The sequence below is a fragment of the Colletotrichum fructicola genome (assembly GCF_000319635.2).
Source record: "Colletotrichum fructicola Nara gc5 chromosome Unknown KSG_Nara_v1_contig08, whole genome shotgun sequence".
Classification (NCBI taxonomy): domain Eukaryota; kingdom Fungi; phylum Ascomycota; class Sordariomycetes; order Glomerellales; family Glomerellaceae; genus Colletotrichum; species Colletotrichum fructicola.
In genome coordinates this window covers 1,398,272-1,423,337 of record NW_027094058.1, presented here as the reverse complement: position 1 = coordinate 1,423,337, position 25,066 = coordinate 1,398,272, and the positions used below count along the sequence as shown (strand labels likewise).

The following is a 25,066-nucleotide window of genomic DNA, read 5'->3' as shown; positions in this document are numbered from 1 at the left end:
TGTAAATCCTCTAAAGTCTATTGCGTGTCATTCTAACTATGTTCATTATTCATGTCATCCCGTTCGATAGTAGTTTAGCTGCGGGTGCTTTCCTCTTTCCCGAAGCGCTGAATATTATTCTCCAGCCTTTTACAGTTTCAAACTTTCTCTTCGGGGGCCGGTTTAGACCGAGTGAACCGAATGCCCAGAACGCAGACAAACCCAGCCAGCGCCATTGCCCCGGCATAGTACGCGGCTGGACGAAACGCCTCGAGGCCGTCTGAGCGACCAGACAATGAGTAGAGACCGGATGCAATAGGGGTTCCCTGAAAGATGTGAGTAAAGCATTGCGCAGAAGAACACGAACAAACTCACAAAGAAGAATCCACAGAACCAAGTCGTCCATACGACTGGGATGATGCTCAGCGTGTTCTCTCCACCGAAGGTGGAACTGACCGCAATGGGAGTCAGGCTGAAGAACGCGCCGCAGCCAATGCCGTTGAAGATAAGGTAGATGGAAAATATGCCGATTGATGACGACAAGGGCCAGACAACTAGCGAGCTGATGGCCATGAAGAGCATGCAGATTGCGAGGCTCTCAACGGGGCCCAGTACCGAGTCAGCCACCCAGCCAGCAACGACACGACCGAGAGTAGACGCCAAGTTCCAGGCAGCAAGAATGATGACCCCAATCTCTTTGGAGTATCCCATCGATCGAGAGAAGATGGGGATGAAGTAAGGCGGGATGAAAAGAGGGAAGCAAGCGAGGACAGTGCCACCGACAAGCAAGAGAAAACGGGGTTGTTTGAAGCGATACCTGAGATGATCAGAGACACGAACGGAAGATTTTCACTGCGAACAAGGTCTATACATACCACTGTAGCTGGCGCGAACTCTTGTTGCCCAGTCTCTTTCTCGATGGGAGGAAGTAGGAGGCTGGCATCGACACTCCCCACAGGATAAAGCCGAGGATGCGGAAGGTCCATGCGACATCCAGATCCTTGACCAGATAGTTGGTAACGACACTCATGATTGCAGACCCTAGACTTCCTCCGCCAAACACGAAGCCCATTGCCAGTGCCTTGTGCTTCTTGAATAGGCTCATCGGTGCGGTGGAAACAGACTGAAGCACAACCAGTGAGGTTAGCACACATCATTGAACCAAACACCATCGCGGGATTACAAGCTTACAAAGATGCACAGTCCACCTCCGAGACCAAAGACGAGCCCGTGTAGGAAGAAGAGAGCGATAACATGGTGTGTCAGAAAGCTCGCAAGGACTTCGCCGAGACCCATGAAGAACCCTCCGATCAACGCCGACAGCCTGTATCCTATCCTGCATACAATCTTGTCGGACAAGATGCTGAAGCAGATCATGAACGATGTCGCGAGGGAACCAACAAACGTCAAGGTTGTCAGACTTGACGATGTGGTCTCGACTAGTCTGACTTGCATGATGCCCCAGGAATAGACGTTTCCCAGGTATACAAACATCGTCAACGAAGACGCCACGACGGTGATCCATGCCTTTCGGTCATCGAACGTCGGCTCGGGGTACGGAGTTGTCATGGGCGGCGGGATAGTGCTGGAGTTGTCTGTCTCGTTGCCATCTTGTCCAGTGACGGCCGCACCGTCGCGGGAGACAAAGGCTTCGGTCCTCTTTTCGACATCCATCTTGAATAACGTGCCTTCAGAGAAACTTGAAAGATTGAAAGCAAGGCATTGCTCCCATAGAGATAGGCCTTTTTCACAGGATCTGCCGCAACTGATAAGGGGTTTGCAGGCATCGTATGTTGTAAGTCGGCTTTCGGATCTCGGGAATGGTTGCAGAACCGACACGCGATTTTTTTCTTCGCTCCGGGATCTCAACCCACGTCAACTATGCCTACTCGTACGAGTCTTAGATTTATGGGACTTTTGTGCATTTACGCCGAAGATTCTGACGGGGTCTCCGGGTGGTCGCCCGGGTCCACGCCGCGCCCGGGGTGAAGATCTATCGATCCATCCAGTCGGTTCCGCTGCATCGGCTTTCGCAAGGCGTAGTACATTTTTGACTCATTATTACTTCTCATCTCACGATCTATAAAGCGGGTTGGCCTCGTCTTGAATCTTGTGTTCTCATCGTAAAGACTTTCAGACAACCTGGTTGCAACTTCAGCATTTTGACCAATCCAATCATGGCTCCCGCACGTAACGACGAGCTGTTCACAACGCCAGCCAATGGCGGCCAAGAGCCACTCAACATCAAGTCCAAGTCGACCGAAGGCAAACTTATGCATCGCTCCCTCGTCCATCATCCTTCCATGGTCGAGTCGGCAAGCGGTGTCTACTTGAACCTCGCCAACGGCAAGTCAGTCATCGATGCCTGTGGTGGTGCCGCCGTCGCCTTGATCGGCCACGGAAACGAGGAAGTCATCCAAGCCATCGCCGACCAAGCGCGGAAAGTTAGCTACGTCCACACGCAAGCGTACACCACACAACCGGCCGAAGAGCTGGCGAACCTGATCCTCGAAGGAAACCCCCACGGCCTCGAAAAGGCCTTCTTTGTCGGCAGCGGAAGCGAGGCGGTTGAGTCTGCGCTGAAACTCGCGCGCCAGTACCACTTTGAAAAGGATCAACCTGAGAGACTGCACTTCATTGCGAGACGACAGGCGTACCACGGCAACACCATGGCGTCAATGTCGATTTCCACCGTCGGGGCACGAAAGGTCCCGTACCAGGGCTTCTGCTACCCTCACGTGTCGTACGTCTCACCTGCGTACGCCTACCAGTACCAGAAAGAAGACGAGACAGAGGCAGACTTCACTGCCCGCCTTCTCGCAGAGATCGAGGCCGAGTTCCAACGGGTTGGACCAGAGAACGTCATTGGCTTCGTTGCTGAGACGATGGTCGGTGCTACGGCAGGATGCGTGGCACCTCCAGCGGGATACCTCAAGGGCGTCCGAGATATTTGCGACAAGCACGGCGCTCTGCTGATTCTCGACGAAGTCATGTGCGGCACCGGCAGGACAGGTACCTTCTTCGCCTTCGAGCAGGAGGGCGTCGTTCCGGATATCACCACCATCGCCAAGGGTCTCGGGGGAGGCTACGGCCCCATCGCCGGGGTGCTCATGCACGAGAAGGTCGTGACCGCGCTGCGCCAGGGCTCTCAGGCCTTCAACCATGGACATACATACCAGGCTCACCCGATTGCGTGCGCCGCTGCATTGGCAGTTCAGAAGATTCTGAAGAGGGAGAACCTTGTTGAGAGGTGTGCTCAGATGGGCAAGCTTCTGGAAAACTTGTTGCGCACCGAGCTGAAGGACTGCAAGTCTGTCGGCAACATTCGCGGCCGCGGTCTGTTTTGGGCGGTTGAGTTCGTCAAGGACCAGGAGACGAAGGAGACCTTTGACCTTAAGCAGCGCTTCGGGCTGCGCATTCAAGAGAGGGCGTTCGAGAAGGGCGTTGCGCTGTATCCTGGCGCAGGAACTGTTGATGGAAAGAGGGGAGACCACGTCTTGCTGGCGCCACCGTTCACGACGACAGAAGAGCAGCTGAGGAAAATCTGCAGCGTGTTCCGGGAAGCAGTTGAGGAGATCGAGGCAGAGACAACTTGGTGATGACAAGATGGAGCAAGGGGCCCGCGCCCTACGATCATGATTTGTAGCGATTTAAGTATTATTTCTTTGTTGATATTGTTAGACAAGATTCCACCTTAAGTCAGCGTGAATATCTCCGCAGCATTCACTTCCTCCAGCATGGACCACCAATTCGGCCATAACCCCTGATCATCAATGTTGCCATCCGGGTCTATTAGCGCCTGAGCGCTGAACGCAGGAGGGTTTTGCTGTTCCTTGTCGCTCGAGTTATCGCCCTCTGCCGTGCCCATCGAGTTCCTCTCGGCGTTGTTGATCTCTTCCAGGTGCTGCGCCGATCTATCCACGACTCTGAACTCGTGGACGGATTGATGGAGGACGTTGAAGTTGAATCGCGACAGACCACGGTATCTGTGATTGTTAGATATGACCCTTTTGTACATCAATGATCCGCTTTGAATTGTTTTGAGCTGAGACGCGTTAGTACTCGGATTTCCCTTGGCGTCACGAAGGCCATTACTCACCCATCCGTCGCCCAGATCCCAGACTTCACTGAAGCTCTTCAAATATTCAATCCCGGTGTTCATCAGCTCTTCGGCCCTCGGTGCGTAGCCCAGGGTGATGCGAGGGAAAGTGAAACCATAGAGGTTGACAAAGCACGAGGAGAATGCGCAGAATCCAGCAAACGGGGTCATGACTGCCACTCCGCAGTCTGAAGCTTCTTGGAGAATGCTGCCCAAATGCTGCGCGGCGCCAAAGAACTCGCGGGCGCTTTCGTCCCAGTAGCCGGGAGGCGCCTCATCCTCCAACAGAGGTGGGTCGATAGGACCTTTCGGCGGATCTTCGAGTGCTGGAAGAAAGGGAAAGTATTCTCTATGTAGCATCATTATGCTAAGATTCCAAGCGTTAGCAACTGCTTGAGTATACGAGAATGATATTTACCTTTGGTAATAGAGCAGATTCAGGTATACGAAGGACTCGCCGTATCCCAGTGTGGCATGAGCAACGACACTGTTCTCAGGGTAATGTAGTCGATGATGCTGTTTTGCCCTCCACTCCGATAACCGCCGTCTCCACCTCGCGACAGGCGAAGTAGGCACCCACGGGCAGTTCTCTGGCAGGCACATGCCTGGTGCTCTTCGTCCATCGTTGAAGACAAAGGCCATGCAGTCAGAGTAGATGTCGAACCCATCAGCCATCACCCCGAAGCTGTTATCGAGATCAAGATACACGGACGTCTTGCTGCCTCCTGGTGTGAGGATACTATCATTCTCCTCAGACTGAACCACCGAGCCTGAACCAAGCGCGAACTCAGTGGATGTTGGGGGTCGAGGGACGTTGAGCTTGGCCATTTCTTGCTTGGGTAGCACGCGCGGATTGTAGGTCCCAGAGCTAACCATACAATCCATGACAAAACACGCCCAGAATGTCCGGGTCTCAATTGCCATTGTCAAGTCATTGGGTTCGGTGCGATGCGGGATTTCGAGGGGAAAGGGCGCGACACGAGAGCTATGGAGCAATTGCATCATGCGAATCGCGATTCCTGTGCCGCATTAGACAATTCTCACCTCAATCATTAGCCAGCGACCTACCGCAATGCATCCAAGCCTTGTGAAAGTCCCTGGTACCCCATTCGAAGAGTGTCAATATGAGCAAGGCCTGGATAACCTTGACGTCCGGCGATTGCAGTATGCAGGCCGCGAGGATTTCAGAGGCGTACACGGCATAGCGTTCACTAGGATACAATATCTGCGTCCGCAGTCGGTCAGAGTCTGGGTTCTGCGTCTTGGTCATCGCGAGTACTGTCGCGAGCAGTGCCTTGCTCTCCCTTGAACAATTTGACCCATAGTCTTGCATGAACGACGCCGGGTGAATCACCCTCAGCTCGGGAAATTTACGCCAGAATGCTTCAAGTGCAGTAAACACTAGGTCTTTCGGTATACTCTGCAAGTGTCGGTCCATTTCGTCCCTCCGATGTCCGTGATGATACTCCGGGCCAACCGAGCCCTGACTGGGCGTCGCCGGCCCCCTAGATTGCGGCGCCGACAGATGAACCTGCTGCGACTCGCCATCCTGCTCGACCGAACTCCGAAGGGACGCATCAAAAGCTTCGCCCGTGTCTCTCCGGGCCCTTTTAGAGGCGCGGCCGGTGGCATTGACCTGCGGCCGGGTCAACTGGCAGTCGGTCCGCCCCGACTTCTCACATTTGCGACACGGCGGACTTCCGGCGTTGACGCATTTGATCTTGGACCGCCTTTGCAGAATGCGACGTTAGCCTCCGATTGATGGTACCACATTCCGATAAGCGACATCGAAGGGGGAAAAGAGAAAACGGCTCTCCGAGCGGCGACGCGGACTTACCGGCAAAATTCGCAAGATAGGCTGGAACGCATTTCCCGAATGGTGGTTTTTCTTGCAGTGTAATTCGGTGTCGGCTTTGGGAGAAAGAAAAGGTGCGGCCTGAAAACCGATAAAACCGCAATGAGAGGCGTCGGCTTACGTTTTGGGGCGGGAGAAACACAAAGCCGCCGGCACCGGCTTTGTCATTGTGGATCAAAGAGCGGTGGACCTTGCTGTCGTAGTTATCAGTCGCGTCACGGTTAGTGTCCGGTTCACTCCGATTACTCCGATAATCCAACAATCTGCCAAGGTAGGGAGCACAGGGAGCACAGGGCGTTGGGAAGCTGTGGGTTCAGTCAAAAGTTAATCACACAGGTTTTCATTCTGAGAAAGAAGCAAACCCCGCAACACCTAGTCATCTATCGAGCCTAGAACGGCTTAGGTGACGTCTAGCTCAGCAGTGAACTTGGCTAAGCATGCCTTGTAAATCCCACGGCTTACTTAGTATACTCGACTTGAATTTTCTGGATATTCCAAGCCTACTGCGGATTTGTTGGGGTATAGAATAAGACCATTTCCCGAGACCGAGAGTGCCGGCCGATCGGCAAGTCAGACCCACCACGGCCGCCGTGCCGGCCCCGTGTCCAGTCGGCGGATGTGAGACATTCTTGCAGATGACCCTTGATACATCCTTTTTGACGAAAGACCCCAAGCTTTCGTTCACTATCCCCTACCACAAGAGATAAAATGACAGACGCCTCCAAGCCCTCGATTTTGCCGCCACGAGATTCAGAGCCCATCAACGCAGTACTAAAGCTGCCCTGCAATTCCTGCGAGAGTAATAAGTAAGCACACTGACCGAAGCAAACGCATCAACTCTGGCGATTTCCATCTCTCACGAAACTTCCGATTCGAGCAGGGTGGACGATGGTACGCGAAAGGCGTTGTACCCGTGGTAAAACCGGCAAATTGTAACCTTGTTTGACATGGTCGGAACCATTCTTGGCGCTAGTCCTTCCCCGCGACATCCGCTGACATCGAGCATGTCACTTCAGAGGCCCCTGCGTCGTCAGCACAAGTCGGACTTGACGCTTTTGAGAACCTCTCATCTGATCCGAAAAATATCCCAAACTGCGTGGAGGGTGCTGCTCTGATAACTGGCCTATTCCCAGCTCGTCATGAAAATCATCATCGTCGGAGCCGGCCTGGGTGGTTTGTGTGCTGCCTTTGGGCTTGCGCGGAAAGGACACCACGTCCGAGTCCTCGAACAGCGGCCTGATCTCAGTCCCGCAGGCGGTGCTCTTAACATACGACCAGGAGCCTCCAAGATCCTCCATAGTTGGGGTCTTGGCCCAGACTTAAGAAGAGTTTCAGCCGATACACCAGCCAATGTGTTCCGCAAACTGGCAACCGGGGAGGTGGCGACTCGAGCCATTGCGACGGACATTTCCGAGTACCCAGACTGGGGCACGAGTCGAAGCGTGCTCATCGAAATTTTCCATCAAAAGGCGAAAGACGCTGGCGCTGTCATTGAATTCAACGCACCGGTCATGACAGTCGAAGATAATGCTCAGGCAGCTTACGTTACCCTTGGCAACGGGAGGCGCCTGGAAGCAGACTTGGTATTGGCTGCAGACGGAATCAGATCAGTTATCCGCGACCAGATTCTTCGCGAGACCGGTCAACCGATCGATCCTATTATCACCGACGTGACACTCTACGGCGTGAGTCTCACAAAGGAAGAGATGGAAAATCACCCGGGCCTGGCGCCGTTGATGGATCAGTCGTACCTCAACATCTACATGAGTGATGGTGGCCTGGTCCACGTCACTAGCAGATACAACACTACGTCTGGTTCATATGCTGCATTGTTTGGGGTCAAGGGCAGCACTGATCAGCGAGGATTGTGGGACGAGAAGGGTGATATCGGATACGTTCGAGAGATGTTCAAGGGAGCATGCCCGGAAATTCGGACTGCACTCGATGTAGCCAAGTCTTGCGACAGATGGAGGCTCGCTGAGCTCCCCGACCTGCCTCGATGGACTAGCACAGATGGAAGGATCATGTTGTTGGGTGACTCTGCAGTAAGTATCCGTCAACAAATGTCCCGTGGCCTCATGAACGCTGAATCTCTTCCAGCATGCTATGCAACCAAGCGCAGCTCAAGGCTTTTCTCTCATTGTAGAAGACATTGGCGTGCTGGAATATCTCATTTCTCAAGTGTCTGATCCTAGCGCAAACGTCAAGACGATCACGTCCGTCTGGCAAGAGATACGGAAAGCCAGATGTGAACGTATCAAGGCTTGGGCGAGCCACAACACAAACTTGTTCACAAGTCGATCAAAGAAGCTAAAGCCTAGGTCCGGAGAGTGGCAGGTCAAGTCTCTCAAAAACACTAAACCCGACATGAATGCTGAGTTCAGCTCAGGCCCATTCTTGAAATGGGCCCAGGGAACAGATGCGATTGCCGAGGTAAGATCGAGTTTACCATGTCTGAAATGGAATCATATTCGATACTGACTCCATAAAGGCCGAAAGGTACTTGAAGGGAAATCGATCACTTCTGTAAGGCCAACCGGCGCTGGTCACTTAGACGTGTAGCTCCGGATCTTCCGAGACATGATTGATACTTGGTTTCACCAGGTCGGAAACTGAGTAGTTGTGAATCATATCGGTATTCCAAGGTTATATACAAAGCGCAAATACTTGCAGTGAAGCATAATCAGTGAGAACGGAAGTCACCCCTTATTGGGCTTAAGGTGTCTCTTGATCCTCCCCTCTTCCCAAACTAGGATTTCCTAGCCATCCCCTCAGCAAGCGGTAGTAGTACCCGAAGCCTTGCAGTAGGTGCCGTCAGGGCCCGAGCCAATCTTGGGAGGCTCAGCGCCAGAGTTGTTGCCTGTGTATCTGTCGCAGATCTTGTTGTCATCCTGGCATGAGTTGGTCACAACGCAAGTGTCGCCGTAGTTGGTGTTAATTCCACAGAGCACGCCGCCGTTAACAGCAATCGTGTTGTCAATGATGATGTGGCGGGCACCGCCGTTTCCACTGCAGTTACCGCAGCTTCGTACAACCTTGCCGTAGTCGTTGGCGTAGAACTTCGAAATGCTGACGGTTCCGAAGCCGTTGAACTGGACAATCTTGTCGGAGGCCTTGAAGGCACCGCCGCCGATGACATAGGAGGTTCCGCTGGACTGCTTGAGGGTGCTGAGACACGTTAGTAAGGCAGACTTCCTGCCGGGCTCTCATAATTACTCACAGAGCATCTTCACAAACATCGGACCACCAAACGTTGGAACTGGGACTGGGTCAGTTGAAATGTCAAAAGGGGAGAGCGTTGGTGTCGAAGGCTTACAGAGTGCTGTCGATGGTTAGCAAAAGGACAAGCCTCACGATATTTGATGATTACTTACCAGGTTCCCTTGCAGTGGACACCTTCAGCTTGGTCAGGTCCAATGATGACGTTTGCGAGCGTAGCTCCGGCCTCTAGGACAAACATGGCATCGGCTTCGCCGGTCTCAGTTTGCTCCTGGCAGACACGAGCTAGAAAAGGTCAGCATATCCTCCAACTTTTAGGCAGCTAAAGATGAGGAATCTTACGGCTTCGATCAAACTTCTTCATCCCACCATCGTAAGTCTGTCCAGCCGAGACAGTGATGGCCTTGCTGGTAGACGTAGCGCCCTTGGAAGCAGGCAAAGTTGTCGTCACACCAGCCGGCGTAGTGATAGCACCACCGCTACCAGCGGTCGTGGTGGTCTTGAGCGTGGTCGTCGGCGAGCTGCCGCCAGCACCGCTGTAGTTGCAGGTGCACTCCGCAGAGATCTGGGACGGCTTGTTGGAGCAGTTGGTAGCCCAGGCGGGGAGGCCGGTGGTGGCGGTGACGGTGCTCTTGGTGAAGGTGGCGCAGAAGGCAGAGGCGGTGGCTGACTGAGACTTGATGAAGCTGGCGCACGAGTTTGTGTCGGCGTTCAAGCAGCCCAGGGCTGCCGGGAGGAGGGCAAGGATGTAGTATTGCTGCATCTTGGCAAACGGTCCAAGGACAAGGTCGTGGAAGTCTTGGCTGTGAGGATCTGGGGAGAAGCTTGTCGATCTTAGTTGGCTATGGGATATATCACTGTACTTATAGTTTCAAGGCGGCTCCTTATTTCAACCTCACTCACGAAGTGGTCTCCTTGGGACAGTCAGGGTCGTTCAGTATCTTCAGCCTCACAATCACTGACTGAAGGAAATCATTTCACCGTTTCGATTTCCACCAGTGGCAGAACAATTGGCCTTGCTTAGATTAGATGGTCTGAAAACAGCTTGTAATTCGGGGCCATGCTCTTTCTCATTCGGTGTCAATATCACATACAGTATCCCTAGCTTGACGCAGGGGGGGGGCCATCGGCCTATTTGCAGCTCTACCCCACAGATCCGAACTAGTCACACCAAATAAAGAAGCTTGAAAGCTTATGTGGATGTGCCTGGTGATCGTAGTTGCGGCGATAGCCACGTGGGAAACAAACCCGCCGGGAGACACCGATTTGTGGAAAAAGACGAACCAAATCGTGCAGCCACTTCAGACCAGGAATGTGGGAATATTCTACCTTCCGTATGAAGATACACAAGATAGGAGGATTCGCGTGTTTTATTCACAATACCACAATCTCTGCCTTGGAACTAAGCCTGTTTTTCTCATGGATGATACCTTCAGCCAACTCAAGGACTACACATGAGGCTTCGAAGTCATCTGTAATAGCTACCATTGAACAGTTATCAGCGACACTTACGGGTCGCTATGCACAGTTAGCTTGATCACATCTCAGTCTCCGGAGAACGCGTCATGAGCAATTTGATATCCTCCAGCGAGTGGATGGATTTGCGTTGTCGATGGCACGTAGACGACCAAAGTTCCAATTGCCACCAATGGCGGCAGCCATCTTGGCCAGGATTCAGCCACCCCCGGAATATCCCCGCCACCAAGGAGCAAGCACTTGGGCGCGGGGTTCAGAGCTCCGAAAGTGGTGAGATCCGATAGCGGGGTTGCACCTCATCAAACACTTCCCGTTATGCATCACGTTGTCTGAGAAAGAACCTTATCTCTGCTCAATCAGCTACCTTTCGGCGGATGGGCCGACATGCTCGGCGTGTCGATATCGCCAACTGCCCAAAGCAGCGCGTTCTTTTGAGCTACAGACGGTTCACTTGGACGGGCGAGTGACATAGCGGCTGGCGTCCAGGAATTCGGCCTGCTGTAGGACGTGAAAAGGAGTTTTACAATGTTGAACGCTGCGAGCTAGTTTCGTCATGCTTGCGTTGCCATGCGGGCGTAGACAGAGCTTCACATCATATTACTCCAGACCTCTCGAATTCCCGTTCGAAAGCTCCCAATAAAGTCCAAATCCCATTTCCTCTGCTATTGACACAGGACTGGACTTGGGTGTTGTGCAGCATGTGGCTCATCGTCATTAATGCGGTCAAAGCCAATCCTGTAAGCCTTGCGGTAATATTCTCTATCCGTCGCCCTGATGGTGACACAGAAAATCACGGCCTCCTCTTTTAGCGCCTGCGTTTTCGGTAATGGCATGTACGCCAAGAGAAGGCGCTACAGAATCTCCAGATGCGCTGGACATGTATGTTGGTTCGCAAGCGGTACACGTCAATCCCCCCTGGGGTTTGACAAATCACCACTGACAGGCTGCCAAGTTCTGTCAACCCCTGGTCTCGTATCGTCAACGACATCTTGGCCAATTGTAAAATACCTTGAACATCATGCGATTTTGTAACCATACTCCATAAAAGTCCCAGTTATTGCTGACAGCCCTCACATATCATCTCCTCGGTACATCGGTGCTTCGACCTTTTTTTTCGTTTTTAGCCTTCTTCCCAAATTTCTTTTTCTCAACTTTCAATTGCTCATAATAACACCATTCAAAAGACCTTTTTGCGTCTATTTTACGAGATGGCACACGTATCACCAGAGGTTGCTCTCGCAATCTCCCGCCAGAAAGCCCGCTACGCTAGATACGCCGACACGAAGCAGTGGGACAAGTTCGACAAGGAGATCGGTCTCCCGACGGCACAATACGTCTATTGTGGCACAGACGGCCAGCCCGTAGTTTTGGGAACCCAAAAGTGTGTGTTCGAATCGCCGGGAGCATGCGCGGCTTGGTTTGGCAACTTCTTTTCCTACCTCGAGACTCTGCACAACATCGGACTCGGCGATTTTGAGCAAATAGCTCCCGATCAGGTCAAGGCGGTGTTCGGGTTTGAAGATCAACTGTTTTCGAAACATCTGGGATCGTGGGCAGGACTCCGGGGTGGCGGCTTCTACTACGAGACTTGGAAGTTGGTTGACGGCGAGTGGTACATTCAAGATTTGAGGATGGAGCGGACGTATCAGCAGGCTACTTTCCTCTTTAAAGTTGGACTGGTTGGTGCAAGCTTGCTGGGTTTCATCTAAACCCACATGAGAGCATCCCTCGGCCAGATTGTTACAGGAAATGACCACTGCGATCATCCGGCTGGTTTCAATGACTACTTCTGGCGGCTCCTATTTACACATATTGGGCGGTCAGGGCCATGGCCATGGAGGCATGCGAAATATATAGCGTTACTCAATAATCGTCACCTCGTGTCTTTTTGCTTCTTCGGCCTTTGAATCAGATTCATCGACCTGTGGTTCATGGTATATACATCGTTAAATGCGTCATACGAGAAATTGAGAAAGGTTTATCCTCTCCAAATACTCTCTTCGCTTTCACTTCCTGGAGAGTGGGGCATGCTTTGAATCACGGTCTTGGTCGTGTGCTCTCCTCCGATTCGCTCCAAATCGTAAGCTTGTTGGTCTTCGCGATCTCCCGACTTCGAGTTATTCGACTTGTTCGAGTTATATCCGGATCTATCTTGGCTGTGGTATTGGTATCCTGTCCTCTTGTTTCGATTAACAGCGTCTCGAAGGGCTCGTGGGGTGAAGAGGGGCTTGAGGGCGGGGACGCTGGCGCAGATAATGCCGATGTTGATCTCCAGCATGGACCAGACATTGACGAGGATGCTCTCTTGGAACAGATCTTTGGCAAGGGTGTAGGTGTAGATGGTATGAAGTCGGATTATTGATGTTATTGTGGCGAATGCGCCAACGCCGAAAATGATGGCGAGGGCGATTTTCTCTCGGCGTGGACGCAGAATACCGGAAAGGGTCTTTATTGGGAGGATGAGAATCCATATATCAGTGAGGATGTTGAAGCCAGATGTGACTGGCATGTTAGCAAGGAAACAGCTAGGTAATTGAAATTGACGTACAGTAGAAGAATGCAGTAGTATTGATACACATCCCGTCGACAGTTCCTGTAAGATCCCACTGCTTTGAGAGAGGTTGGCATTGCGATAGTGTGACGCCGATGCAAATTATGAAGAATAGAGCGTGGAACGCGATGGTGCATATGCACAGTATGTTGAATGACCTCGATACAGCTTGAAGGACGAGTCAGCTGATGCGTTCCAACAACAGACAGTCTCCATCCACATACCAAACCTGAGATACATGCACAAAATCGATATCTTGATGGCTGATATGCAGACATAATATGTGGCCTCGATCGCGAGGGTGGTCTTCAGGAGGTTCGTCATGTTGTCGAACGAAAGTTGGCTTGAAGCAAAGCCTATGTGGTTGGCCTTTCCCACGAATACCTCCGCGAGATACCCTAGCGTGAAGACCTGGCTTTGCTGTCAGCATTGAAGTCCTTGGAGAATAGGAAGGGCACTAACCAGGGCAAGTATTATGAAGTAATCATCGAGGCCAGGTTTTCGAATTAGAACGGTTCGGACAAATGTGCGTGCTATTACTACTACGGCTATTGGTTTTTTAGATTAGCAGGCTGTTTCCTGAAGGCGATGGACTGTGAGGCGAGACTTACTTGAAAGCGCTGTGAAGAAACATGACGTGATAACGAGGCTATTCTGCCTCTCTTGGTCGGAAGCCATTTCTTCTAGGCGTACCACGATGCACCTTCTCAAGCCGATCCCGTTATCGTCATCCGTACGTCCGGCAACGACCTCTTCGCTGACGTCTCGATATATGTCGTCCTCCTTTGATATATGTGGATCCTGGATGATGTTGCTCTGACGCGCGCTGGAGCGGGCAGCAACATGCTTTCGACGCAATAGTAGGGCTGAATATGGAGGGACGAGGCCGAGCAGTTGATTAACGAGAGGGAGTGAACCTTCTTTTCAAACACCATCGACAAACATGGAGACGTAGATGAGATGGGACATGGGGTCCAAGGACCCCCGGCCGGCATGCGACGTGGGAGGGATGGACGGGTCCATGATGCATAAGCACAGACGAACAAGCCGCGTCCAGGGTGATGTGGAAAGAGCTCAATGTGGTGATGATGGCTCAATCTCCTTTACGCGAGCCTTGCCCGCCCGCCTTTGGGCCTCTGGGCATCGTCTCCATCAGAGTGCATTCAGCCACATGTACATCCATGCTACAGGACGACCTACGCATATGCACGATCCCTTCCATGCTGCGAGAGACATGCAAGGCCTAGCGTCATGTCCACACTTGGGGAGGACGGTCTCTGCACCTTGTCAAAATCGGGGGTTCTTCACCGAGTCTAGTGCCCGGGGGACCTGCAGCAGTCCACGGAGCTTTACCTGAGGGCGGACATGGTCTGACAGAAAACCGTCCAATGAGGCTCGAGTAGCAGGCCAAAGACCAAATGCTCGGCCGCGAAGGCGTTGAGAATGTCCGTCCGTCGCCGAGGTGTTGCGTCTCTAGCCCCCTTCTTCGCTTGTTCCATTGCGTGTTCCAGACGAGACGCCGGGCTTGGACCTGATAGGAAGAACGGCAGAAGGATCAGGGACGGGAGGGAATGGAAGATGAGCAGACGTAAGATGGTGTGATGAAGTTCATCTCGCCTCTCCGCGACCCGAGGCGCGGGTTGTTTGGAGATGGTGGTTGGCGTTGAACTTTATCGGCTTCTGGTAAAGCGTAAACTAGATCCGAATGATGAAGGCTAGCTGTACTCGACGCTACTGCTGGCGATGGCGCCGCCTCAACGGCCAGATGTTGCCGAAGGCGGGTAAGCTTGAGAAGTTGGGGTCGGCTTGGGGTCGTAAGCGAGGTGGTAGAACTGCGCCGTGCCACCGCCATTCTTCCAACACGACGTGACGGGACGGCTTGACACAGCCTAAAACGTTTAGAATTCTCCAGCACGCCGCTCCAGTACCTATCCCGAATCCATGGTTTTCACCCGTGTGTGGCTGCCGTGCCGTGGCGCGAAGTTTAAGGGAGCCTTGGCTTGTGAGACAATGATCTGATGTGATTGATCTTTGAGTTCATCGGCACATCGAAGAGGCCTAGGACCAGCTTTTCGGCCTCCTCGGGCTGCCGGTTCCCCTGAATGAAGGACAAACATCACACTCAACAATTCAGATGAATGCTCGGTCTCGTTAATTGTCTAAACCAGACTAGGCTTGGCTTTCTGGGAGGCTGCAAGAAAGACGTCTTCCGCCATCAGCGCGCGGAAAAAGATAGGCAAGACAGCGGAATGAAACCCTTCGCTGAGCCATGATTCAGCCCGCTGCTAGTGAAAACAAGGCATAGTAGCTATCGGGTATTGAACGGCTCAGTTCACAATCAGCCTGAAAAGAACATGGGAGCAGTGGGCGTTGGTGACGCTAGAGCTCATCCTGCCCGACCATTGGTGACATCAAAGATGGTGGGCAGAAAAACCCCGGCCATCTCGGTTCCACAGCGTTGCTAGGATAGGCACTCCTCGCCTGGCTCCCTCTGAAGCTCTCCCTCCTGCATGCTCACTCGCAGTCACTGCAGTAGGCCCTGGTACCCTCCTTCGAATTCCTCCAAGCGGCCAAAGCGTAAAGCGGAATCGGTCTGCGGTGGGAAAGCTCCTTTTCCGCAGTTCGATGAAGAGCTGCGAGAGAGGAATGACGATAGTGACTGGCAAACGTCACCGTCCAGCCACATATGGGCCCCGTCACTGGTCACCTCTCAGGTCTCTATCGACGATCTGATCACGTAAATTGTCTCTGGGCGGGCAGCGTACCCCTGAGGTTGCATGATCTGCGGCAAGTCCTGAATCCCCCGTTCGCCCACATGGACTCACGCAGGGCTCTCGTGGCTTTGTCCTCCCCAGTCGTCGATAGAAAATCTCCCTGTTCGAGTGTTTCTAGAGTTCATTTCTCGCAGCACCAAACCTGCAGGGGAAAATCTTGCCTTTGGAGGAAGGTCAGACTTGATACGCATCGGAGCCTCCCACGTCCCGGTGTTGCCAACCCTCGTCATGAAAAGGCAGGAAATCCCCGGATGGTTGAGTACTCGTATACGCTCAGACCATGATCAACATCTGCAGCACGGCACCCTCGGTGACTGCCACGTTCACCAGCTCTCGCACCCTCTGCAAAATGGCTATCATTGAGCTGTCAAGAAGCCTGTCGCGCGAGAAATGTGCCAGGATTTGGTCGGTGGACAGTTGCCCCTGTGGCTCCGCCCGTCCATTGACTGTTAGCGTTCCGGGGGGTTTCCATAACATGACCTAACTTTATTGCCCTGAAGCCTCCGCAACGAAGCTCTCGCGAGTCATGAATGACAGCTGTCACAGCCCTACAGACCCGCCGCCAGTGAGCCGCTGAAGACGACCTGATTCAGGATCTTCAACTGTAGGTAGGTACGATTATGGATAAGCACTTTACAACATCAGACGCAAGCAGAGCCCGCAACGAGTGGGAGCGACTTGCTGCATAGCCGGTGTTCAGGTGCAGCACGAAGCTTAGCCTTCTTTCAACCACATTCACTCTCAGGCCTCAGAGGTCCTATGTAGAGCCATCTGCGCGTTTGGACTCTCGGTTAACAGGCGATAAGATCCTAAATGCGACCACTGAAGATATCTCAGCAGCCCCCTATGATTCGTCTTCAGAATATGATCAAAAAATGTCACTCAGTTGTTGTTCTCCACCCCGACCGGTGTCGAGAGGTACCATCGGCCCAAAATGTGCCGTCTTCACTGCCCTGCGGCTCCAGTCTGAAGGGGTAATTAGATCGTCGCCTCCGCGACCGCTGTTCGGTCGTAACGCTTTGGCCATATGCACACGCAAGAATTGATGAATGGCCCTGTACAGAACTGCAGGATCTTCAGTATCATTCAACATATTGAGTCACCAGACTTTGGTCCGGTGGATACGCAGTCCAAGCTCCCATGAAGTCCAAAATCTTCAAGTCGGTAATCTACTCCCACATGCCGTGATCTTGGCTCAGTCGGCGCCATCCTGAAAGCGTCTCGCGGGTTCAGCGTCAAAGTCATGGCTAAGTATTGAAATTGAAGTTTCCATGTTCGTTGACCTCGGAACCGCCCCTCTCTTGGCTTTAGAATGTCTGCGATCGGACTTGCTGTGGTATTACGTTCCTTGGCTGTTCCCATGACAGATCACAGCACGCTCAAAACAAATTCTTAGTCTGCGACGGAGATGCCCCAAAGGTTGACCGATTCTTCTGCACCCTAGGAGATGTACGGAGTGCTGCAAAGTACGTACGAAAGCCGCAATTGCTGCACTGCAATGATTATCACCAGTTATTTGAGAACTGGACAGTAGACTTGAGGATTGTTGAATAAAGTTACTCTGGTATCACTTCAAATGCCTGCCGTTACACCTTTCCAGTACCCTCGTACTCGATGTTCGTATGCAAGTCTTTCAGAAGAATATCCAACATCCTAAGATTCCAGAAGAAAATTCAGAAACTTGAACGACGAAGACGTCTGTTCGCCCCGTTCTGCGACGAGCTTCCGGTGCCCTCGCAACTTGGGAGCTGTGGAGTCCAAAATTTTCAACGGATCTGGAAGGGTGGCCGAGTTGGTTATGGCGCCAGGTTAAGGTCAGCTTAACATCTGTTTCCTGGTGGGGCAACCCGCGCGAGTTCGAGTCTCGTCCCTTTCAAATTTGCTTTTTGCCTCCCTCTGTTAATTATCTACGCCGCTGGCCATTAAGGTTTATTGGCTCTTGGCTCTGCGAGTAGTTGCTCCAGATTTTTTATGTCGCGTTGACTGAGTTGTTACAGATGTAATTCCTCAATTATAGGACTGCCTAGTGTAGCCTCGACGTTGTGTTTGATCATTCACTTGCAACTTCGAACGTGAGTTTCTATGCCATTCCCGATATCTACAATCTCTGTCTTTTTTGACATTGTTCCCGTTAACGTGCTTCGTCCAAATTTTATTCCCAAACAAGTAGACACGGAGCCCTCTTCTCATCCTACTCAAATCGAGTATTTCAGGAACCGAGCGAGTTCCGGCGTCCAGCTCCTCTTAGGATCATCCAGCGCTAAGCCCAGTCCATGAGATCCATCCGGGAGAATAAGCACTTGAGTCGGCCTCTTGAATTTTGTCATAGCCTCAACAAAGAGCAAGGTATTCTGCACAGGGACGGTCGCATCGTTGAAAGTATGGAACAGAAACGTGGGCGGCGTCGTCGCGGAAACGAGGTTCTGCGCCGACAGGTTGTGCTGCATCTCGGCAGTCGCGTTTGCGCCGATGAGATTATCCCGAGAACCTTTGTGCGTGTAGTCACCCTCAAGGGTGATAACGGGGTAGGCGAGGATTCCAAAGTCGAGGCTGGCTTCGGGGTTGGTAAGCGTCACTGCCGAGAGATGACCGCCAGCTGAGAAACCCCAGATGCCCAGCTTAGTTGTCCGATTCTGCTCGCGGATATAGGCTAAGGCCTCAAGCGCTTCATCCTGAGGCTTTGGGTAGATTGGCGCAGTCGTGTTCGCTGCCGTAGTGTAGTCGAGAACCCATGCGTCGATGCCCAGACTGTTGAGAAACGTTGCCGGTATGTATCCCTCTTTAGATATAGACACATGAGTGTATCCGCCACCAGGGCACACAAGAACACCCGTGCCTGTTGAGTTGGCTGCAGGGAAGTAGGTGATTTGCGCCGTGTCGAGTCTGCATAAGCCATCAGTTCAAAGACCCATAGGTCGGCTCACCATCATAGCCTCAACTCAACTACCGGAACGCCTAGGTAATCTTACCTCTTCACCACTCGATTGGCATGTTCCAAATTGCCGGTGCTGTCCATCTCAGACGCGACAGCAACAATGCCGCCGAGCAGAAGACTCAGAGGCCACGCTAATATAGACTTCATTTTTTTTCTCGTAAGACTACTTGACAGGCCGACTTGGAATGAAGAGACTACTCACATAAGACAGCCAAGACTGTCAAAGACAAGTTCCGTCTAGCGGTACTTATAACGAGCCGAAGCAAGATCGGCTTGTTGCTACAACCCCGCGGCTTGAATCATGTACCCCGCGTCGCGTAGTGAAATTACACCCCGGGTGTTTACCCCGCCAAAGTGCGACCCCATTTGTCCGGCATCCGGGTTCTTTTAAGTTTCTTCCTGCAATTCGTCGTATAGAAACACCGAGATACCGTTGCATCAACGCCGACATACTCAAAATCCACCAATCAGATTATTGCACTAGCACTTAGGTCATGTCACCGGAACTCTTCAGAAGGCTCAGATGAGATTTCGGATGCTGATCAACTTTTCAATGAAGACTTGGAAATTTATTTGCGTGTAGGCTATATGCAAAGCTTGTGCTGAATAACATAAAAACAATTCTAGAGACCCGAAAACGGACAAAAGAGAGGGAAACATGGGCTATGATCGAACTCAAAGGGGAACCTCCTTAAAGAAGTCGAAAGCCTTCTCGATGTCCATCGTCACATCGTGGCCTTTGGCACCGCAAGTGTCTCTGACCATAGATGCCCACGCATCAGAGCCCTTGCCGGAGCTGACCACCTTGCCAACAGACTTCGCAATGCTTTTGACAACCTTGGAGACGGGACCACCACCGGGAATGAGGTAGCTACCCTTCTCAAGAACCTTCTTGATAGAAAAGAGCCAGACGCTACAAATGATCGCACCACTGTTCTCCAGGCCTTCAGAGATCTTCTGAGCCAGGTCATCCGGGATAGTGATGCAAGTGCATTCACCTCCATAGGTGAACAGCTCGCCATCGGAGTTGGGCAAGAGAGGGTATCCGGGCTTCGTCTTGCCTTCGGCCTTGTTCTCCCAGACGTGGCCACTAGAGCAAGCGGCGCTGTAATCACCGGTGGCTCGAATGCAGTACTCGCGGCAAGGCCAGTTCAGGTCGCGGTCGGTCGGCTTGGCATAGGCGCGGCACATGCCTTCTTCAGCCATGATCTCGGTCTGGCGGTGATAATCTTTCCACTCTTGATCCTTATCACGGCGGTCAATAGAGGATGCGGCCGGGTTGGGAATCCAAGAACCACCCTCGTGAACGACGACCCCGTTCTCGGCGTATTGGCGGGGTACTGAAGCGCCATTGACTCCCATAGAGGCGGCAGCCAGAGTAAGGAGGGTGGCGATGTTCTTGAAAGAGACCATTTTGATGAGGTAAAGTCGATGATTTATTGGTGAACAAGACGGGATATGAAGCTCGGGGAGATTGCGTGGTGATGAGATGAGACTGGTGGTATTTGGTTTGCTGAATTGTGTTGCGTGTTGAGTGATTGAGTGGTTATTTATCATTAGACCCTCGAGATTTTCATGATTTTATAATTCAAGATTCCTGTCCGACATCTAGACTTGAGGCTATTCTTAGGGTTCCAGGCACCCAGCATTTGATAGAGACTAGGAGGCTTGGCTTCAGCTTCGCACTCCGCGGAGACTATGCCAATGAAGCTATTTCGAAGCGGTGATACATGCAGGACAGTATTTTGACAAGCACAGCCGTGCGTCTTTTGCTGTGGCCTCGGCAGCGGGCCGCAGTAAGCAGAGTCCGAGGGAGATCGTAGGGCATTGTATGCAGGTACATCTATGTTATGGTTGGCGGCCGGCGGGGGTAGTGTTCTCTGCCATGCACTGTTTTCCGAGGGGGCCAATGAAGGCCTAGATTGTAGAGAATAAAGGCTGCCTAGACCATTGGCTGCCAAGATTCAGGCCGGCAAAATATCCGAATCAGCACCACTTTCGCAGACCGCGTCTAGACCGTTTAAAAAAAGTTGCGATGTCTCATCGGCAGATAGTAAACTCACATTAGTACACGCATTATTTGGAGATGCCATTTCTATCGTAGTTTCAGAGGAACACAGGATACCTTCACTGAATCTATGATGATTGTTCATGGAAGACTTGAGGGTCAAGTATTCCCTACTGAGCGTCTAAGTGAAAGGGGAACATCAGCTACGGCTCAGGGACAGGTAAATAATTTCGGCTCTGGTCATGAATCTCAACAACGAAAGATACGCAACTCTCATGTCACGATAATCATTGAGGCTGGAAAAGATGATGACACATTAAGCGCTGTTTCTTGGGCTGAAAAAGTTGCCAAGGTCGCTTAAGACAAGCGCCGAAGGCGGAGCTCCTTCGGCGCAGTGCAAGCCCCCCCTCTTGGGGGCTTAACCGAGAATGACAGCAAAAGAAGATGCCTAATTTCGAGTACGAATTTAGAATGGGTCGGCGCATCATGGCTGAGTTCCCGTATCCCTCAAAATCAAGGTCTTCAGCTGAGACAGCAAATCGCCAATGACTTGGAAACTACGGCGATACTGCAGCTATCTCTGCACGACTTATTTTATTTTGCGTCATGGGACGATTCACCAATCTACAAGGTCTGCGACCTTTGGACAAGCTTGATGGTCTTGTAGATATCCCGCTCTAGACGACTCAAGGAAGCAATACATCCAAGCCTATGTCCTCTGCAACCATAGCACGATGTCTTAAATACCATTTATTGACTGTAATCAAGCAGACGCCGTATATTCTGAAACTCGTGAAGGCCTTTTCGCTTCCATGTTGTCTCCCAGCCATCCCAAATTTTGCCCTACCCGGGGTATATATCATGTAACAGCTGTCAAAGCATTTGCCGTGCCAGTACGCCAACGCCGACCTTGCTTGCCCTTCAAGTTCCCAACGCCAGAAGACTTTAAAAAGCAAACCACCCCAGCAGCCTCTTATTCAGTGTGACATCCTGTGACAGGAACGCCCAATATGCCAGTGAGTCCAAAGATCTGACCCATCAACTCCTTCGCTCCAACTCTCAATTCACTCATGACCGCCCTCCCGAGAGAGACATTCCAGCCAAGCAGAGCTGTGGTGACAGCATTGAAACCGCTCTTGGCTTTGACACGCTCCATTGACGCCCACACCATCTCATCCTCGTCCATCAAAGGAGGGAAGCCTCTTGACAGCTCTCGTACGTCTGCAGCCGAAGCAGGAGATGCCGCACCAGCGACGGTCCAGTAGAACCTGCTTGCCGGCTCAACTCCTTGGAAGAAGGCCACGTCAAACTCCTCCGAATTCCCGCTGGCGATGCGCACGAACTCAATGTACGACTTCGTCAAGCGCAGTGCGTCGTTGGCACGACAGTCGCGCAGCTGCGGGGTGTCGGCAACCCACAGTGGTGTGAAGTGATACGGGTGCTCAGGCTCACGAGCATTGCCAAGATCCCCGATCTTCCATCGTCTAGGGTCAACCTCGGATGCCACGAAGATGTTGTCCATCTTGATGTCATCGTGACAGAGGTTATGAGCTTGGTGGAGGTAATCCAAAGCGGATAGGAGGGACTCGAAAGATGGACGGAACATCATGTCGACCTCACGATATGTGAGCGGCCTCTCCGAGGTGCGTAGTTTCTTTGCCAGCTTGGCGAGGGTGCCGGCCTTGAGGAATGGTGTGACGAGATGCCATTTGGGTGGTTGTGAAGGGTTCGTAGTGGCGAGAAAGTAGTCCTTGACCGGAACAAACAAGTCCCTATACATATCGTCGTTTGGTGGTGTTATGATGTCCTCATGGCCTCCCATGATGAGACTGACTGGGATCTCTGTCGGCCATCTCCTCAATCCATCGTCCGTGTCTGACATGCAGTTGCGGAAAGGACTGCTCGCCTCATTGTAGACTTTGATGACAGAACCGTTGTAGATGAAAGCTTCTCCCTCCCGGCCACCCCCTAGCCTCTTCCATTGCGGCCTGTTCTCGAGCAGGGCCATGCGCTCAGGATTGGACAAGTGAGACTCAGCCTCCCATCCTGACCTACTGAGTGTTGCTTCATCGTAGTCCGATAGGATGGTGAACTGCGTGGCTGAGTACTTGGCGCGCACAGAGTCTCGATAGCGAACATGAAGATCGAGACAATGATAGGTGGTGAAAAGGGCCGCGATGGCCATGAAACGAAAGGCAAACCGTGCCAAGAAGCCAGTTAGACCACGACGGCGAGTACCTCGAGGACTCCAATTTCGGCGCTTCATATTCAGTGACATTTGTGTAGTGCTTCAGTCTAGATAATCAATCGACAAAACTTGGCAAAAGGAAAGTGGGTTTTCGTTCTTCAAATAAGTGCGTACGCCAAGGGAACCGTATGCTGCCAACAGCCTGCGGCTCTCCTCCCCCTTGTAAAGATCTAGCTGTTTGACAACCCGAACCTACAAGAAATGGGTGTGGAGGGGGGACAAGCTGCGGTACCGCGTCTTGTCAACCGCTGACGGAATGCCACGTCGTCCAGCCATCCCCGTCGATGAAGCCGGCTGGCCACCCACCCACCAGGCTTACAGGCACATGTTTGCCCGGCGGCTGAAACGTCGTTCGGGCGTGTTTCCCACTTGGATGGGCAGAAATAACATAGCTTAGAGAATGACTAGGGTGGATGTGATCTTGATAGAGGTTCCGCTCACAGGGCAGACCTTGAGACAGGGGGGGTCTTGGCGGATATGTGCCCCATGCTCAAGCATGCCATCTGCTTCGCCATCACGCGCCTCTGGACGTAAACTACGGAGAACCACAAACTTCCCAGTTGAGGATTGGGGCCGGTAAGTGGGATGTCGTCTCTTGGATTACCATGTGAAGTCAATCTGGGGGCTGGCGGCAGTTGTCGCCAATGAGCTGGCTTAGGGACACAGTGATTCTGCCGGAAAAAGAGTGCAAGGTCGCGTGAGACAGGAGTAGGAAAACACGGGAGGGACGGCAGACAAGAGTTGGTTAGGCTCTTGTCCAGGGCGAAATCAAGGCAGACTCGAGGCGTACGTAGCCGAACGATGACCTCAGTCCATGGAACAGGAGGACAAATCAGTCACTTGGACGGAAGCGAAGTCAGATTAAGGTGCTTTGGCGTAAGACCAAGTCACAGATCTGATAATTCACAATCAGCCCACCATCTTTTCTCCAGAAAGATGGCGGCATGGGGGCGGTTCGCCTCCAGTTAGGTCGGGCGAGGGTGATGTCATGGATGCCCCGGCTTCTCCAAATCCACATTCTCTTCCCCCTGATTTTAATTGCCCCCCTGTCCGCCACTGTTTATTTCTATTTCTAACGACATCTCGGCGTCTGCCGAATCTGCCGGTGGGTCTTAGCTTCCGCTTCGGGGCATTCTGGTGCTTCTGCCGGAATTACTTCATGCTGCGCATCTGCTCCCCCCTTACAGATTTTTATCCTCTTTTCCCCTCTCCGCATTCCGAATCGTCGGGCTTCCCGCCAAGTTTCTTCCAGTGAAACCTCTCCAAATGCGGCAGTTGTCCGAAAAAAGAGAATAGAGGTCTTCATGCAGATGTCAGCCTCACTACGGCGAAGCATCGAGGAATCCCCAGCGTGCTTTGACTCGGACAAAACCCGCAACGGGGCATCCCACCTGTCGGCATTTCCGCGTCTTTCGGCAGTCACTTCAGCAAACGCAGGCAGAATCCAAGGGAATTCAAGCAACATACTAATAATCCAACTATCTCGGAACTCAATTGCGGATTTCAATGAGGTTCTGCAGCTTAGTCACAAGAACCGCCCAGTCCTGAACGCGGACTGGTCAGCCCAGACAACGTGCTTGATACCCACAGACACCCGCATATCAATGCCAAGGAAGTTAAGACGACAGACGAGAGGTGGCGAGGCGAACTGGATCGAGGCTGTTTGGGCTGGCATATGCAAAAGACCGGACGTAGTTCAGCTAATAGTTCCCGTGGTACCCGATAAGAAAGGGCGGTTGTGTGCTCAGTCCCACGGCCTAACTGTTGCAGTCTTTCCGGCATCATCTTCATCACATACCCTTTTTTTTGTTCATGCCAACACATTTGCCATCTATAATCAGATGGGGAGTCAGGTTTTGCCGCGGATTATCGTAGGCAACAGAGTCATTTATTTCCATTCCCGAACGGTAGGGATCGCACAT

At 52.3% G+C, this 25,066-nt stretch overlaps 9 protein-coding genes across 9 annotated transcripts; 3 read left to right on the top strand and 6 right to left on the bottom strand.

The window, feature by feature from the left end:
• Positions 1-137: 137 nt before the first annotated feature.
• Positions 138-1,653, bottom strand: apdF-5 (Aspyridones efflux protein apdF; the record flags this gene model as incomplete). The annotated part of the gene is made up of 4 exons (XM_032036186.1): positions 138-305; positions 355-796; positions 855-1,102; positions 1,171-1,653. 4 exons carry the CDS (start codon positions 1,651-1,653, stop codon positions 138-140), a joined length of 1,341 nt encoding a protein of 446 aa, XP_031884804.1.
• A 503-nt stretch (positions 1,654-2,156) lies between these two features.
• On the top strand, positions 2,157-3,578 carry CGGC5_v013449 (putative aminotransferase; the record flags this gene model as incomplete). The annotated part of the gene is made up of 1 exon (XM_032036184.1): positions 2,157-3,578. The coding sequence occupies one exon, from the start codon at positions 2,157-2,159 to the stop codon at positions 3,576-3,578; it is 1,422 nt and encodes a 473-aa protein (XP_031884802.1).
• Positions 3,579-3,673: 95 nt separating this feature from the next.
• Positions 3,674-5,348, bottom strand: CGGC5_v013448 (putative transcriptional regulatory protein; the record flags this gene model as incomplete). Its single annotated transcript, XM_032036183.1, has 4 exons — positions 3,674-4,024; positions 4,079-4,445; positions 4,497-5,097; positions 5,147-5,348. The coding sequence occupies 4 exons, from the start codon at positions 5,346-5,348 to the stop codon at positions 3,674-3,676; spliced, it is 1,521 nt and encodes a 506-aa protein (XP_031884807.1).
• A 1,724-nt stretch (positions 5,349-7,072) lies between these two features.
• OpS4-1 (FAD-dependent monooxygenase OpS4) lies at positions 7,073-8,463 on the top strand (the record flags this gene model as incomplete). Its single annotated transcript, XM_032036182.1, has 3 exons — positions 7,073-7,978; positions 8,034-8,366; positions 8,425-8,463. The coding sequence occupies 3 exons, from the start codon at positions 7,073-7,075 to the stop codon at positions 8,461-8,463; spliced, it is 1,278 nt and encodes a 425-aa protein (XP_031884808.1).
• A 241-nt stretch (positions 8,464-8,704) lies between these two features.
• plyF-0 (putative pectate lyase F) lies at positions 8,705-9,915 on the bottom strand (the record flags this gene model as incomplete). The annotated part of the gene is made up of 5 exons (XM_032036181.1): positions 8,705-9,101; positions 9,154-9,192; positions 9,250-9,255; positions 9,308-9,437; positions 9,495-9,915. 5 exons carry the CDS (start codon positions 9,913-9,915, stop codon positions 8,705-8,707), a joined length of 993 nt encoding a protein of 330 aa, XP_031884805.1.
• Positions 9,916-11,836: 1,921 nt separating this feature from the next.
• CGGC5_v013445 (uncharacterized protein) lies at positions 11,837-12,337 on the top strand (the record flags this gene model as incomplete). Its single annotated transcript, XM_032036180.1, has 1 exon — positions 11,837-12,337. One exon carries the CDS (start codon positions 11,837-11,839, stop codon positions 12,335-12,337), a length of 501 nt encoding a protein of 166 aa, XP_031884806.1.
• A 269-nt stretch (positions 12,338-12,606) lies between these two features.
• Positions 12,607-13,857, bottom strand: CGGC5_v013444 (uncharacterized protein; the record flags this gene model as incomplete). The annotated part of the gene is made up of 5 exons (XM_032036178.1): positions 12,607-13,130; positions 13,177-13,347; positions 13,404-13,590; positions 13,642-13,727; positions 13,791-13,857. 5 exons carry the CDS (start codon positions 13,855-13,857, stop codon positions 12,607-12,609), a joined length of 1,035 nt encoding a protein of 344 aa, XP_031884965.1.
• Positions 13,858-18,148: 4,291 nt separating this feature from the next.
• xynB-0 (Endo-1,4-beta-xylanase B) lies at positions 18,149-20,301 on the bottom strand (the record flags this gene model as incomplete). Its single annotated transcript, XM_032036177.1, has 4 exons — positions 18,149-18,836; positions 18,923-19,029; positions 19,091-19,105; positions 19,576-20,301. 4 exons carry the CDS (start codon positions 20,299-20,301, stop codon positions 18,149-18,151), a joined length of 1,536 nt encoding a protein of 511 aa, XP_031884963.1.
• A 1,568-nt stretch (positions 20,302-21,869) lies between these two features.
• Positions 21,870-23,162, bottom strand: CGGC5_v013442 (uncharacterized protein; the record flags this gene model as incomplete). Its single annotated transcript, XM_032036176.2, has 1 exon — positions 21,870-23,162. The coding sequence occupies one exon, from the start codon at positions 23,160-23,162 to the stop codon at positions 21,870-21,872; it is 1,293 nt and encodes a 430-aa protein (XP_031884825.2).
• Positions 23,163-25,066: the final 1,904 nt, after the last annotated feature.